This window comes from Condylostylus longicornis, unplaced genomic scaffold (assembly GCF_029603195.1).
Source record: "Condylostylus longicornis isolate FDR11 unplaced genomic scaffold, ASM2960319v2 ptg000004l, whole genome shotgun sequence".
NCBI classification, from domain to species: Eukaryota; Metazoa; Arthropoda; class Insecta; order Diptera; family Dolichopodidae; genus Condylostylus; species Condylostylus longicornis.
This window is the reverse complement of record NW_026577973.1, coordinates 19,910,148-19,928,255: the sequence shown is the minus strand read 5'-3', so window position 1 is coordinate 19,928,255 and position 18,108 is coordinate 19,910,148. Positions and strand designations below refer to the sequence as shown.

Here is an 18,108-nt window from a genome sequence, read left to right as displayed (position 1 = left end):
ATATGTAATTGCACACTCTAGTACTAGATATCTATAAGTATCATTCACTAGCTAACTAAAATACACATTCTCTGTTCTACAGAATGTCCCAAAAGAACATTTTTTTAGTATTCGGTTAGAATTCAAGCTTTTCGGAGTCTTTTCTATATTTAAAAAAAAAAAATTGGAAATTATAAAAAAAAAGAAAAGCAGAATACCGTTATAAAGGCAGGAAAATTTTCACAACACACAATCAAAAAGAAGACAAATAATATTTATAACAAAAATAACAAAAAAAAATAAATAAAATGAAAATTTCTATTTGAATTCTTTTATCGAATCTACCGCGTATCAGAAGAATTTTCCCGGTCGCGGTAAAATTTAAAAAAAAAATTACCTACATAATTGTAAAATAAAAAATCAAAACGTGGAAAAAAAATATTAAGCGTTTTTAAATATAAAATTATTTATTTATGTTGGCAGCAACAAAAACAATAACAAGAGAAATTTCTGCCCATTGTTAAAATTAAAAAAAAAATAATTTGATTTTTTTTTTTAATTATCGCACATAATTTTTCTTTTCTTGCATTATCATCAATTAATAAATTAATTAATAAAAAACGAGAAAAATTAAAAAAGAATAACAAATAAAAAAATAGCGAAAATGAAATTATTTTAGATTTTTGTTTTTGTAAATATGACCTTTTGATCATAACAAGAGCGATTGATTACGCGACAGTGGAAACAGCAATTAAAAATTCGTTTATGAAAAAAAATCACTTAGATTTTTTTTTTAAGATACATGACGTTTTGTTAACACAACATAATTAATATGTTCAAACACACATGCATACGCAAATGTATGTAATTTAGATTTATAAAAAATTTTCTTTTTTAGGTGACGACTGTGAGAAGATTTTGAATTAAAAAATATAATAACAAAAAAAAAATCGAGGCAAAAAAGATTAATTAATTCAATTAATAAATTAAAAAATTTGCAATAAAATAATTTAAATTTATATTATAAATGATATAAGAGTTTATTTTGATATTGAAAAGAATACGGATACCTGTGAATGAGAAAAAATGTTTAAAGGATTAACAATTTTTCTGTTAACCGGTAAGATATTTTCACTTTTTATTTATATAAAAAGTTTTCATTTTCAGGGTTCACATAATGTTATATTTATTTATATAAGATAAGAAATTTTAAAGATAATAGAATGAGCCCCTCTTGTATAGATTAAAAAAAGTTTAAAGGTTCTAGTAGAGAGTAGTTTGAGAATTAAACGAAATTTTGCTTAAGGAAAGTCTTCTATGGAGGATATAATAATCTAAATTTTAATTAAAAGGAACATACCCATTAATAGTTTGTAACTTAAAAGCATTTTGCTTTAATTGTATGATATAAATGCCATTTTGTTATATTAACAAATATAGTCAAAGTTTGAACTTTTGTGATAATTATGCAAACAGAAATTTCAACTGAATACATAGCTGAAGTAGGTGTCAATATAAGCTGAAATTCTCCTTTCTACAATTTTATTTGAGAAAAACGTAAATTGCTTATCAATCGAATATAGAAGAATCGGTTAATGATTTTTCATAACTAACACCTAAAAAAAATTACTTTTAATTGCATTTTATAAATAGAATTTTTTGCATATTTTGGTTCTCAAACGATTTTTTCAACATAAAATAAAAATGTATGGGAGATAAGAAATTCAGTATCTATCTGTTATTTTTACCGACCGTATTGTGTAAACAATAGGTAGGTTATGTGATGGCAACAAATTTTGCATATCGAGTTTTCGGTGGGAACGTACCATAGTAGGGAAATGTAAATAAACTATTTTTAGCAACCTTTCGGTCTGTCGGTCTGTCGGTCTGTGTGTGCACGCGTGTATCTCAAGTTCGGCTGAACCGATTTTGATGAAATTTTATATGTAAGTTTGTTTCCATCATGGCACGGATCGATCAACTTTTGGTATATATCAGGCCTCGGTAACTGCACTTTTTAGCGGGCCTGTTTTACATTTTTGAACATTTTGAAGAAAATATTCAACCGATTTACTTGAAATTTTATATATAGCTCAGCTCGACCGTCCGCAAAAATTCGTATGTTTTGGAAGAAATCAGGCATCGGCAACTAGACGTTTACTACGGGCCAAATATACATTTTTGTGTATATAAAGAGAAATAATCAACCGATTTCATTGAAATTTAATATATGAATTCCCCGTATTAAAACAATGAACATGTAAAGTTTTTGGAAAGATCAGGCATCGGCAACTAGACGTTTACTACGGGCCAAACATACACTTTTGTGTATATAAAGAGAAATAATCAACCGATTTCATTGAAATTTCATATATGAATTCCTCATATTAAAGCAATGAACATATAACTTTTTTGGAAAGATTAGGGCTCGAGAACTGATTTGCGGGCCGATTTTACATTTTTCACCATATCCACAGAACAAATTGATGGAATTTCTTGAAATTTGATATTTGAGTTCTGGTTGTTACCGGAACTAACTGGCGAGCATTTCAGGGAATTCGGGTAGCACAAAGCGAAACTCTACTAAGAGCCAAATTTACATTTTTCTAAGTATGTTAACTATAAGCTTACTAATGTCCTAAAAATTGGAAAGAAGTATTTAACAGACATTTTTATAATATTCTGAAACACTTTCATTTAACTAAACAATACACAATGCGGTCGGTTATGTGCTGACTACATCAGATTTTTTTTATTATACACATAAAAATTTTTAGAAGCTATGATTGGATTACTTTATATGTGCAATATTATGTATCGGTAACTAAAGAGATTTACTGTATTAAACAAAGGGCAGTGGTCATTTTTTCATCTTCTTATGCATTACTCTTGAAATAGTCTAGCTTTCGAAAGCTATTTTCAAAAAATTCCTATAACAAGCAATTAAAATCATTTTAAAAAACTGTTTTTTGAATATAAATTGAACAAATTTGTGAGTTCATTATTATAGAAAATTTGAACGAAAATATCAAGATTAACTGATTAGCTCTTGGATTAAACTTAAGTTAAAATTTATTTGGTTTAAAAATGAACAACAGTAGCTATTATTATTCGCATGGTACTATTTTTCATTCACAACTACTTTCAACAATGAGGACAATTGTGTACTCATAATGATCATTACGTAGAATACGAGTACCTATGATTAGTTTTCTATTTAGTTTCTACATATTGTTGCAATGTAATTTCCATCATTAAAGCAATGAAGAACACAATACTAAAATAATTTGATAACAGTCTATAAAACTACATCAGTTTTACATTACAACGATTGCATTGTTTCAAATGCAAATGTAAATACAAATAAATTCGTAACACTATGATAACATTAAAAATCGGGGCTATCAAAACAAATATTAAAGAGGAAATATAAATACATAACTGATACAAAATTATTTTATTGACTTTATTTCTAAAGTATCTAGTATATATTTAAATGAATTCTAAAAAAATTGAAAATTCTTTAAATATAAAGAATTGATTATAAGTTGACGGATTTATGCAGTTGTTAAACGCACACAGAATATCGGCTTTTTTAGGTCAAAAGTATAGACTACTTTATACAAATATTATCAATTTTATTTTAGTGTCTTGTAATTAGTTTTAAGAATGAAAATTTAAAAAAACCTACTCTAGATGCACATACAACAATGAAATTTTTCTGAATTATTTCAGTTGTACATTTGAAAATATCCTTTTTAGGGTTATTCAGTTTAGTTTATAAAAAAATTTAAATTACAAGTGTATTTATATAAAAATAATTTTGCAATATTTGGTAAAAATTCAAGGTTGGTTATTATTATGGGACAAAATAATTTCTGTTAAAAAGAAATTGTTTAACACAAGAACAAAAACAGTTGACATTTTTCTGAATAATGTGAAACTTGTTAAACAAGTGAAACATAAAAAAATTGTTCGATTTATAAAATGTTATCCTTTTGTAGTGCAAAATAATAAGATATTAAATTTCGCTTTTGTAAACTTCTTATATTGTTTTGAAGAATTTGAAAGAAAACTGTGTCCTTTACAGTTTCATTCAAAAGTTAATTAAATTTGTTTTTAAACGTTTTTTATTATTACTTTTACTGTGTGGTTAGTTTAAAAAATTTTAAAATCACAAAATCACCTGCATTGCTACCTCAAATAGGTTTAATATTTCATCTAACATGAACGACAAGATCTCTGTCATTTTGCTGATCCGATTACTGAAGTCATTGATACTAAGCGGCCTAGTTAGTCCAATCCCAACACGAAATATTGTAATTGTGCCTTGTCATGATTTTTGTTCCAACGCCCCCTTATCATTAGAGCAAACTTCATTACATGCTTTTAAATACTCTTGTTTAGATTTCTCATTTGCTCCAGATTGGCCATATTTATAATATTATTCAAATATGGAAACTAATTTAGAAATAATTCAACTGAACTAAAAAAATTTTTTATTATTATAGATGAAGTACCTATAAAGTAAGAGTGAGTTTATCGTAATTTTCCTATTTGTTATAAACTAAAATATTAAATTATGATGTCATATCTTGGTCAGATTATTTAAGAAGGCTATACTAAATTGCATATTTTAATGAAAAAAATATGTTAATTAAATTTAAGTATAATTTTTTTTTGCATAGTCAGATTATTATTCGAACTTTTATAATTGCAATAATTAACAAATTTATGTAAAAATTAAAACCTTTTGTTTACCTATATTTTCTCATAATATTCTCATTATGTGCTCCGTTGCCTAACATGTTTCAGAATAATTAACAATAACTTAAGAAAAATTAGAGGATTACAAAATTATATATCTACATAATGTATTGATTATTATATTTTTCTAAATTTTGTGATGCACAAAGCAGTTAGTGCTATAAAGTGACTAAAACTTTAATTTTTTAACTTAAATATTAATTACACATGTACAATTCGTTTGCAAAATTTCATTTCTCATTGATATTTTCTTTAAAAAAATTTTTTTTTTCATCATCTGCTACTTAGTTGGATGAATTAAATAAAATATTAAAAACATTAAATGTAAAAAAAAAATGAATGTTATAGCTTTGCATATAAAAATGGAACGCAATTGTAAAGTGCAATGGGGTAACTGTTTAATTAAATGCTGATTAATGTGTTGTTGAGATTCGAAATGATTTACACATCGGTATGTCGATTTATAGAGATAATTTCAAATTTGTTATGAAAAAAGCAGTACAATCTATAAACTATTTCAAATCTTAGACTCAGAGTGATCAGCTTCATGGAAACCTGTAGATTTTCCTCCAAGGAAATTCTCATTTCTACCAATATTTTATGATATTATATTATTCAATGATTATAACAATAATTTCATTATTAAATAGAATTTTGTGGTCTATTTTCGAGTTCATTGTTTTTGATTGCGTGCAAGGTATTTGCGATTTTATGTCAAAATATTTGAAAAATTAAATTAAAAGATATTAATGTAAGACTCAATGTTTTATAATGCAGAATGAAAATAAGTGTTTCTTAGAAATAAATTATCGTAATATTTTAATTTTTTATCCAATATTTACTAAGAAACTGCAAAACAAATTAATCTCCATACAATGTATTTATTTATAGTTCAAATCATCGTACTTTAAGTGTACGATTACCCCAATTTACCTTATTTACAACATTTTATTATTACTATTCTGTCGTTGTACAACAATTATTTTTACATTAAAATTGGCCAATTGAATTTTACAAATTGCATACATAATTGCATTTATACAGTATATACCGTATATACTCGTATGTATGCATATTGTACAATATTACATAATTATTTTAAATACTTACACGAAAATAAAAAAAACAAAAACTTATAAATCTGATATGAAAAAATAAATTTTGTAATTATAAGTGTATTTTAATGTTTGTAAATGGGATTCGGAATTGTTTTAGACTTTAATTTCAAGTTAATTTGGATGCTATCTACAAGTATATATAAAATATTGACAAGTATTTGTATACTTATAGGTTGATAGTACATACACATGAAAACTTGATGTTTCCGGTTTATTCTTTTGTTTCAGATCTAATAAGCCTTCTATATAAGTATGTGTGTATTCGATAGAAAAATTAGTTTGTGAATTAATAAAAAAATTTCGAAAAACCTTATAATAAAACTGGAATTCGCTCTAAAATAGCACTAGCACGAATTCTGATCACTTTGTGTCTCACTTGTGAGTACAAACGGTGGCAGACTCAAAAGTTAAAGTTTGGCTGTTTATCACAAAAAATAATTTATTTACAGGAATAATAATTTACTAAAATATTGTACAAGGACTGTAAGATTTCAAAGTGAAACAAAGGGTCGTCTAGCAAGTTGCATTTGTTTTGTTAAAAAGAAATTTGAAATTTTTAAACAAAAACTAGTACAACTTGCGCTAATGAAGAAAGTGTTTTTAATTTAACCTTTAAGTTATATATGTTGCAGTTATCCGTTATATAGCAATCAATATTATTCAACTGTTATATTGGTTCAAGAACCGATTTTAAGCTTTTTAAATTTTATATTTTTTCTAAATTTTTTATGTATAAAGTTCTCGTATGTTGTAGATATATATGTTGGAACCCTGAAAATAAGTTAGACTTAAATCTTTTTGATCGCGGTATATTAATAAAATTGTTTCACACCCTTTCAAAGAACATCAATAAAATTACGATAAATAAACGTCCCAGGAAGAGAATCCCTAAATATATTGGTTGTTTGACAATTTTAAGAATATAAAAATTTTTAATTATGCCAATCAATTGAAAGACGGATTTCTTTTCTTGCACTAGAGAATATCAAGAAGAACCCCCCACCCCTTTTTTTTAGAGAAATTAAAATTATATTAAGGTTTTCTTTACATAAAATTGAAATGAGTAATATTTCATTGTAATTAAATTGTTTGATTTATGTGATCATAATCGTTTGAACTTGAACTAGTGTCTAATACAAATAAATTTGTCATCTTTGAACAAAAAAAAAAAAACAATGTACATGAATTCAATAAACTCGTATGTTATTGTTTTAAGTAGAAAAGTTTTTTTTAACTAATGTAAATATATTTGACATTAATAAAATTGTAAATATATTTTTAGCTTAATATAGTTCGGCACTTTTAAGTTTTACAGACTATAAATTTGAAATTAAATATTATTTCTTAATAAAATCATTTGTTATCAATATGAATAAGAAAAATTTCATAAATAAAATGTTTTACTTTCTCTAATTAAGTTATTCACTAATAATGTGTCTCTTCTTTCAAAAATATTTTTTAGATACAGAGTGTAGACAAATCTGCTGTTTGGTTTAAATTAATAAAAAACTGAATTAAATTGAATTGAAACTTTTTTAAAAGTATAAAATTAAATTCTGAATATCAAGCTAACGGGTATATACATAGTCATTAAGGGCTTTAGTATTTAACAAAATTTCAAATTATAAATTGGATAATATTGCACAGTACACTTTATATACGTAGAATCGGTAGTGTAAGCGAAGTCACGAGTTTTCCAAGAGAACACTTTAAATTGAGGTTATAGTGGTGAAAATTCGGTTGAATTATTTTCACTTTCATTTTTCCCACTTTAAATTTGTTCTAATTTTATAAAGTAGTGAAATTGGACAATGTTAATCAAATTTATAAAGCAATATTTGTTTAAACAGCATAATGATGATAGAACATGAACATTGTTATACCCCATAAACCGTTCCATTTTTGCATGGGTTCCCGTTAGAATACAAAAATCTTTTCTTTTCGAGTTAGATCTTATATTATACATAATTATTTATTATTATAATTATTAATTTCAACTCTTAATCAAAACAGTACAATCGGCGTCAAATAAAGAGCAAATATCATCAGTTGCAAATAAACATATATATACATTCATACACATATGTATGTGTGTTTTTGAAAATTAGATATAACGTATGCAAGTGAAATTTATTTATTAGTTGATTACTGTGATGTTTAGTTTTGTTAAAAACCCAAATGTATAGTGAACTCTGAATTTAAGTGTTTGAGTATACATGTACAATATAAAATATTTCAGCACAATTTACGGAATAGAATGAAATATTTTAGATGAAAAATATCTAATTTCATGAAATTGTAAACAAAATATAGTTGTAGTATAAAAAAATTGAAATACGTAAATTGAATGGAATAAAAACATTATAATGCTTTTAGCTACACTAAAAATGGAATTTAAAGTGTATTTGAAGACTTCACTTGAAAATTCATTTTCTATACGGTTTATAGTTTATGGGTTGAGAAACATGTATGTATATGTGTATGTACAGGTACAAAATAAATATCAATATATTTTCATAACAAAAAATCTTGAAATATAAATTATGAGAAATTTCATTAACTATTAAATATTTTGAAAATTCATATTAAAATGAATTTTAGAGAAGAGCTTTGCCCCCGCATAAAAGGAAATCCGTACGGGTTCTTTTAGTTCAGAGAATTTTGTTAAACTTTTTTCAGGGAAGTCTCAAAGTATTCACGCCCAGTTAATTTATAGGACTGTAGATATCTTCCTTTTTAGCACTTCAAAAAAAATTTGAAAAAAGATGCTTATTAATTTCGGTCTGTCCGTATGTAATTTTTGAGTATTTCCCCTCCTTTAAAAGTTATTGGCCCTCAAAAGCCTTAAAAAACCATTTTTTGACTATTTATTGTAACGAAACCATAAGCATTTTTCAAATTTAGTAAACGCAAAAAGATAGTGGCTGATCTCTTCTATCGCGAAACACCCTAAATATAGAAAAAAATAGTATGACCCCTAAAATTACCTGTTATCTAAAGCCAATTTTTTTTTCAAATTTTTGATATCGTTTTCAAGTTATCAAGTAATCACCTCCCGAAATTTGTAAAACTTGATTTTTTGCGAGCTTATATTTCCAAGTGCAAGCTTGGAAAGCTAACTGTATGGCATGCCATCGAGGAGTATAATTATTTTTATTAACTTAATTATGCTAATGCTTTTTTTAATATTCGACTCTGATGCGCTCCTCTCAGTCACTCAGAGCACGCAGGACCGTTGTCCTTGACACCCTAAACTATTTCTCCGGTCCAAATAAAGGAGCCGCCGCTTTTTTGTAAGCGATACAAAAATTTCAATAATTCATTACTTATTTCTTATTCGTATGTTAACCCCCACTCGGGCGCCATTATTTCTATGATGAATATTATGAACATTTACTTAATTAAAATTGGAAAATAAAGAAGAAAAAAAAAAACAAAGATCATATCTTTTAACATAAAATGTCATTTGTCATGATGGCACAACAATTTTGCAAATTAAATAAACAATTTTTACTAGACGTATAACGCATATTGAAATGCGTTCGCACAGTTAATTTACTATTAATTTGCATAAAATTTTCATTCATTAAATAAATTTTACAGTATATGTAATTTTTCACCATGTGTGCAATTCAAGAAAATTAAATTATCATAGCTTGTTTTTCTAATCAAAACAAAACGTCAAAAAACGTTTACATGAAGACATCATATTGCAGGAAAATTTGTTTAAAAGAACATGGTCTTGTTGAAAATATCAAATAAATTTTTACTTTGTTTTTATGATTTAATGATTGATTGATTTACTGATTGGCATTTTGAAATCTTAGAGATACATGCGATTATGTTGTATGCAATTTGTAGTTGCAGTCATTTTTGAAAAATTTAATTTTTACATCGTTTCGAAATCATTTAAAAATTTATTTGGATGGCGATTATTTTGTTTTGGATTTTTTTAATTTAATTTTTTTTTTTTGAATATTTTGTTAATTTTAGTATTTTAATGACCTCTTCAAAGAAATTAGAGATGAAGAAATGTGGGAGATTTTTTCAACATTTTGTATTTTTAATTTCTTCTTTTTATATTTTTATTTATGAAAATTGGCCAAAAAAATATTTTTTTTTGTTCTATTTTTATTTTTCTTTTTTAATTTAATAATATTACCGCAGTGATTTTCTCAATAAATGTATGTGTATACGTGTAAATTGTACACCCTACTTTTGTATATTTACATTTGTATGCACTCGTTTAATATTTAATTTTTTTTTTGTGTCTCACATAATATTTTTACACCTTGAAGGTGAATAAATGATGGTTTACTCATCAAAAACAAAAAGAAAAGTTATACAATTTGAATGATAGAATAATAAAAAGAAAAAATTTTGTATGTAAGTAAGTACGTATTTTTAATTGTATCTATACATATAGGGTACTCATTATATATTTGTATATGTAAGTAAGTATGTATAAATATATTATTTTTTAAAATAATATTAATTTTTTGAATTATTTGAGATAATTATAGAAAAGAAAAAAAAAGAAAATTTTCTTTTGTGCTGAAACGAAAATAATAGTAAAAAATAAATTTAAAGTATTGTACAGGAATTAAATACGTACATACATACGTATAAATTTTTTGTTATATAATGTCACGTAAATTAAATTTGTTTTAATTATTGAAATGCGGTGACATTCATTGAATTTATATTTTGAGAAAAATAAATTGCAAAATGAAAGCAATGATCCACTTTTTGAAACCTACTTACATAAAAATGTTTAAAAATTAATACTATACATGTCTATTTGAAACATGGAAAATATTTCTTTAGTTGATTGTGATATGCGAGCAGAAATATAAATGCGTTCCCACATAAGTATATATGTATTTAGTATTCACATTTAAATAATTCTAAGTGGATACTAAATACATTATATACATATGTACTGGTTTACGTATTTTGAACTTGGATAGGAGAGAAACTTGTGTCGTAATGAAATCAATTTCTCGGTATCTTGAATATTGTAATGGTAATCCTCCATAAATTGAGTTTTTGTTCGTCTCATTCTATAACTGCAAAATCAATTTTTTTCTTTTACTAGAATAATAATTGAATGGTCTTATATTAATCAAAGATTAAAGTTTGTGTAAAAATAGATTGTTGTAGTATCTGGTTTTTTGTTTAGCATAATGTTAAATTATAAGAAACTGAGATCTTATATGTACCTAGAAGAAACTTCTTAAATTTTGGTTAGTCGGTATAAAAACGATCCCAGTTGTATTTAGGTTTCGTATTTCATCACATTCAGCAATTCATTTAAATATGATCCATAGTGTAGGTAAATTTCAGTATTGTATTGTACAAATTTCCTTTAATCAAAATTTAAAATCATTTTACATTGATTTCCAATTTTAATTCGTTGTTATGAATAGTCCAAATATACTAGATATACTATTAACTGAAATAACTGAATAACTGAATAAATGTAATAGAATAACTGAAAATATGTGACTCATTAATTGATAAATTTTTTGATTAAACGATAAATTTTTGCAGACATTAATTTGGGCCTTAGTTTGTTTGCTCGTTTAAAATTTATCTTAAACTGTAGAACTTTTAATCATGTGAACTTTCGTAATTAAAGCACATGATTAGAGAGCTCAAAAGTTTACATTTTTCCGCAACCATTCTTTTGCATTTTTGAATTCTTGTGCCTATTTTTGCTTACAATATACTGGTAGTTGCAAGTAAAATTATAAAATGTGTAACAAATTTTCAATGTCATTACTTCCATAACATTTCATTTCAATTACACAGTCAATATGACACACACACAGTCTGTTATTTTCTTGGGTTTGAATAAAAATAGAAATATTCTAACATTTACTATTATCAATTGTTAATTTTATTACATACAATTTATTTATAATGTCCTTCAACCAAAAACAGAATTATTGCTATCACATTATTTATTGTTCTTCCATTTACATTTTTATTGCTCATTATAAAAGTTTTCAAAATTAGGTATAGTTTTTAATTTTCAGGAAAATTAAATTTAACTTAACTGACATCAATGGCACATTATTAGTACATATGCAGATATACATTATATATATATACTTGTATATACAAATGCTTTCATAATGGCATATTATGCATGTTTTATTTCGTATGTACTGTAAACTGTGATTTGACATTCGGAAAATTTTCAAATGCACTTATGCTATATGAATTGAATTACAGTCTTTTAAGCTTTTGAATTTCGCTACCTAATACTTAAGCGATTCATTTTTGATACACAACATGTGTAAAGATTTGTTGTATTTGAAAAATTGCATACGCGCAGGCTTATTGAGAGATAAGAAAATGAGTTAAAAAACTAAAACAAGATACATATGTACTATAAACATAAGTCATTTTTTATGAAGGGAGTTTAAAAACATCCATTCATTGAACAAATTCGTACAATAATAATCAAAAATATTTTGTAAAACAATATAAAACTGTATATTTTGCATAAGTTGCAGCGGATGCAACAGATTTTGAATTCGATTTCAATTTTACATTCTAGATATTCAATTCGACTTCCCTGTCATAGAAATTTTTAGAATAAACATATGCACACTGTGAAATCAACAATGTAGAAAAAAAGTAAAACAAGTGATCAACTTTAACTTTTCAATTTCTTTTTTCCTAGTTCATTTTGTTCAATAGTATTTTGTAATGAAAAGAATAAGAAAAGAAACGTTTATTTGAGCAGAAATCCATAAGCGCTTACTTAGCGCTTACTTTGATAGATTTAACACATAACCGCTTAGCACAAATTCTTTTGTTATTTACTTAATATAACAATTTTTAAGGTACTATTTATTTTGTGGTTTGGCTTTCATATTATGTTAGTAAATCCATGGCGGGTTTGTGAATCTGAGAGTTGAAGTTCATTTTAAAGAATCATTAAGGTATAAACACTAACTCGAAGCTAACTCAATAAAAGATATCTGAATAAATTACTTAAATTTATTATCGGTGAATGCATTTCAGACACGAATAAAGCAGAAATAAAATTCATCCTATATAAAATAAATATTTATAAAAGGCAATCAACATTTTCAAATATCATTTCATTTGGAGCAATTTAATGAAGTCATATTATTTCAAAATTACTTAGAGTTCAAAGAAATGCAGCAATTCAAAAGATTAAAAATCAATTTGAAATTCATCATCTTTTTGATCGGTGGGCTATTTTTAATATGTGTACGAACATATACACATATACAAAATATTCAAATTAAGATCAAAGTCATTTCATCTATAAATCACTTCTTTATTTATTTCTTCTTGTCAATCTTATTAAACTTTATTTGGAATTTAAACCTTCTTAATCAAATATTTCGCCTTTGTTTTTATTAATTATAAAAATCGAAATTGATTTATTTATTATTTTTTTTTATTATCACTTCATTTTCAATTAAAAATTTTTAATGTTGAATTGCAATATTTTTATATTAATAAAAAATTTATAGGTTAAATAAACTAAAAGAATGGATGAGTGTATAATGTATAGTATAATATAAATTAAAGAAATTTTCTTCTTTAGTATGCTTTCAACACGAGTAAGACGGGAAAAGTTTTTGAAAAACATCCATTTACGTAATTATAAAATATCTCCAATTAAAAATATGCACAACTTTAAGATACACACACGACATGTTACAGCATTATACATTGAGTGTCAGTAAACTCTTAAAGATATTATGTGTTGCATAATATTTATGTATTGTGTATAAAAAAAAGGAAAAATTCAACTTAATACGGAACAGAGCCCCACAGATTTTTAATTGAACTTTTGTTTCTGTTTTTCTCAAAATCAATTTATCGTCACCCACGCTTTCCAAAATGTGAAATGAAATATATTTAAAAATTTTAAACCTTTTATTAAAAATCACTTTTGCTTTTTTTTATTAATTTAATTGACGTAACTTTAATTTCATCTTTTATAACGTTCGAATATAGTAAAGGTTTAGTAGTAAAGGTTTAATGTTAAAGGTTTAAAGTAAAAAACAAAAAATATTAAGTATTGTTGTCATGAATATATCAAATTTTAGATAATTGTTAGCATCAATCACAGCGCGATTATATACTTTTATAGTATTAAAGCATGGTGTGGAAATTTAAAGAATCATGCATAACATTTTATTGTGACAAAGTTGAACAATACCAAAGAAATTTTGTTCCTATAACTCAAATAAAAAAATATTTTTCACTACACGTCATTTACGTGTACCCTGCAATAAATAATATTTTATACGGATAATAACAGTTATATATTCAGCTACATTTGAAAAAACTTTATTTTTTTATTAATAAAGTAGTTGTGCACATGGTCACCTTAAGAAAGGGGAACAGAAGCTACTTTCAAATACTCTGCCCTCGATAAATTTAATATATTGTGTGCTAAATTTTATATATTTATATAATTTTTACATATTTATATACAATTTATATAATTTATGATAATCAATGCAGTGGTCAAATAGCTAAATTGGTTGATTTATTGACTGAACTTGATGTGACAATTGACCGCAAACTATAACTTTCAAAATTCGTATAAACATACTTGATGGTAACTAAAAATCTATTTCTAGGATTCTAATTCGTTATTAGGTAGACAAGGGAGTTAATATATATGATGCCCTTTAGGTCTTCTTTTAAAGGCCGGTCAAAGAAGATTTTTAAGTTTTGCATTGAAAAACCAAAATTGGTCGGAATACAGACTATTACGTATAAATTAACCGCTTCGAGTAGAATGGCGCCTGATGTAACATTCGCTAATTAGATTTTGTGTAAAATTGTAATTTATCCCTCAATGCTTCATCAATATTCGTTTAGGAATAACGCGAGAAACTTGAGATCGTTGTAACCATATTTTAGTGTTCGTTATCATCTAATAATCTTTGATTACATATACATACATACATATGTTCTAATTTTTTCTTCTATCTATCGCTTCTCATCAAATTTTTTGACTTTATTGCTCAATAACAAAATTTACTATACGTTCATACTGACAAATGCTTGATCTAAGATAAAAAATTGTTGTAAAATATAATTTGATTAATGCTCAATTTAATCAGGTCCAAAATTATTTATTCTACAATTTTACAAGTCAATAATTTAATAAACATTTTCAACTAATTAGCGTTTTAAATGACTTAATTATATCCAAAATATTTATTCAAATTTAAAGCATATTAAATTTAATTCAATTCTCTTATACAAAAATTTACATTTACTACAAAAAAACTCATTTTAAATTATTCATATTATAATTGTATTCAAAAATTTCAATTTTTTTTCTCTTTATGTCAAGAATTCTCGTGGAAAATTATGTAAATCTGTAAATTTAACATCTCATTTATTAATTTATATGAAGTGTCATTTTTAAACCCAATAAATTTAACAATTTATTAATATTAATATTTGATTTACATTTTGGTAGCTTAAAATGTCATGTTGTAGTTTTTTATTTCACTATTAAAATGAATACATAATTATTTACTAACTTACGATATCAAATTTTACGATTAAAGTTTGTAACATATTAAAAATTCCGAGCTTTATTATGGTTTATTTATAATTATGGTCAGTAAATACATACAAAAAATTTGGTCTTGGTCCAAGTGAAATATGTATTCCGCATATGTGGTCCGCATTAATTCTATTAGTTGAAATTAATTTGACCGAGAGGATTAGAGTCTAAATATTTTTGAACGTGTGTCGACAAAATAGTTGATTTTTGATTGGTATTTATCTTATGATTGCCAAGAATATTTATTGCATTTTAAGTTATTTTCTCGTTTTATCTGAAAGTGATTCCATTAACATGTTATGATTTTTTTTATAATAATTTTTGCGTTAAAATCATATAATTTTTTTTATTTTTGAAATTATTGAAGAGCGAAAAAATAAAAAATTTAGTAAACATTTTCGTACTTTTGACTTCTTATAGCTTAAGAGTGGGTGAAAAAAAGTTCCGAATCCATTTTGTTTTTTTTTTTTGGTGCAAGTTAATTAAATGCAAAGAAAAAAGAAAACAATAATGAAAAACTGGAGCTGTGCAAAAATAAACTTAAATATTCAACTTGTTGGCGTTAAAATGCTCATATGTGACCATGGAATATTACGAATTTTTTTTTTCTAAAATATTACCATTTTTATTTCTAAAATATCATAAATTAAAAAGTGTGAAATTTGTGAAAAATTTTCTATCATAATATTATCATACATTTGATGTTTCGTTTTGATGAAATCATTTGAATAATTAAAAAGAAATTTGATATTAAATTTTATAGGTGGTCTTTATTAATAAAATTTAGACCGAAAATGGAAAATATTTTATGAGTGAGACGAGTATCTTATTCTTTTAAAATTGAAAGAATTTGTAAATTATTACGTTTACGCAGGTAAATGAGATATTTACTATAAAGTGAAATGAATTTGACCCTGAAATTCGCACATAAATATAGTTACACACTCGTCCAAATTAAATAGAATTTTTTAACAAATTAGTACATATAATACTTACATGCAATATAATATCACATAATTAAATTATTTGATTAGATTAAAATGAAAAATTGAAGTGTATTTAAACTAAAAAACAAATAAAATTTTATATTAAAAAATTTGAGCGTAGCTAAAGCCACAGTAATGATAAATTTAAATTTTCTAAGTAGACAAATATAAAAAATTGAGTGTAACAATGTGCTTGTAATGTTGTAATAGAACCGAAAATATTTTCTGTGGCATGATTTCGCGGTAGTATTAAAAAGTAGTATTTAAATGATTTAAAGGGAAACTTTTTTGATTTTATTGTTTGCTCACAGTGACATCGATAATTTTATCGACAAGTAAGTCAATCAAGATCAAACAAGCAACCAAAACCGAATTAGAATTAAAGTTATGTATATAAACTTTTTGACAACATTAAGAATTTGTCACAATTTCCCTACACCATTTTAACTTGCACCTCTTATATGTTTTCTGTAAATCTTACAATCAATATTTAACTCAGTTACCCTCCTTAAATTTTATATACAAGCATGGAGCAGTCTACTGCCGGTGTATAAGGCAACACAAGCGTAAGACCAACAATAATATAAGATTTTGAAATGTGCGTTATATTGATTCGATGAGCTCTCTTAAACATTTCGGACGTAAAACTGTTACTTTGAAAAACTACCGATTTCACAAAAAGCCATGTAAATTGCGACTTTCCGGCGGCCAGAAAATTTCGCTCGCAACAATGTTAAACTTCTTAACGCAAAATGGGTTATTTCAGTTAATATATGTGATGGTTCAACAAAATAATATTTTTGTTAAGTGATTGATTTAATGTACTCAAAAGCAAGCCATTTGGTCCTCCCAGTAAGCTATCTCGAATTTCCCAGTAAGCCATCTGGAAATACATATAATAGTAATTGTGGAACTGTTGAATACTACTTTAGCCGCGCCCAATCATCGATCTGAATCAGCACTTTTTCATTTTATTTTTTTGGAGAACGTTTTTTGGAATTTAATAACTTATAAGTTAATTGCATACTTTTTCAATAAGTTTTTTGAAAAGGTTCTACATTTGAAGAGTATGAATTGAACTTTTGAATGAATTGGAAATTACGTAAAGTCAATCGACACAGCACATGCGAAATATCACATTATTTTTGCTTTTTTATTTAAATTTAAATAAGAAAAAAGAGTTGTTTTCGAAATATCATTTTCTCTTACTCATTTTAATTTTAAAAATAAATTTAAATAATAAATATATTTATACATTTGTGTTTAAGCATTTCTTTCATAATTTTATTAACTCATTGGAACTTTTCCAATTTTTGGAAACCACCTATGCATATTCTATGCCAAATAAAAACAATTTCGGTTTTTTATGTAAAAAAAAAAAGAGTTTCTATTGTGTGAAAGGTCAATGAAAATCTAGAAATTTGTTTGTCCTGTTATTAGTACACGAAAGTTGCTGAGGTGAATCTTTATTATCAAAAATACTTTGAAACTTTGATTTTTTTATAAGTTTTATAACGGTGTAAAATACCTTCGCAATGAACATTACGAGTATAATCTGTTATAAGAAGTTATGTGAAATTTTTCTATTTGCAACTTGTTTTCAAGGATGTTTTCGAGTTATATGCATTGCTTTCAAAATTTAAATTGCGTAAGTGTTTCCTATTTTAAATAC

General features: G+C 25.2%; 1 protein-coding gene across 1 annotated transcript in view; it reads left to right on the top strand.

Annotated features, from left to right (window-relative positions):
• The first annotated feature begins 213 nt into the window (after positions 1-213).
• LOC129609893 (carbonic anhydrase 1-like) overlaps positions 214-18,108 on the top strand; it is a 43,093-nt gene continuing 25,198 nt past the window's right edge. Inside the window, exons 1-2 of the mRNA XM_055522122.1 lie at positions 214-353; positions 878-1,099. Coding sequence (XP_055378097.1) covers positions 1,066-1,099 — 34 coding nt within the window. The 5' untranslated portion in view covers positions 214-353; positions 878-1,065. The remainder of the gene's footprint in view (positions 354-877; positions 1,100-18,108) is intronic.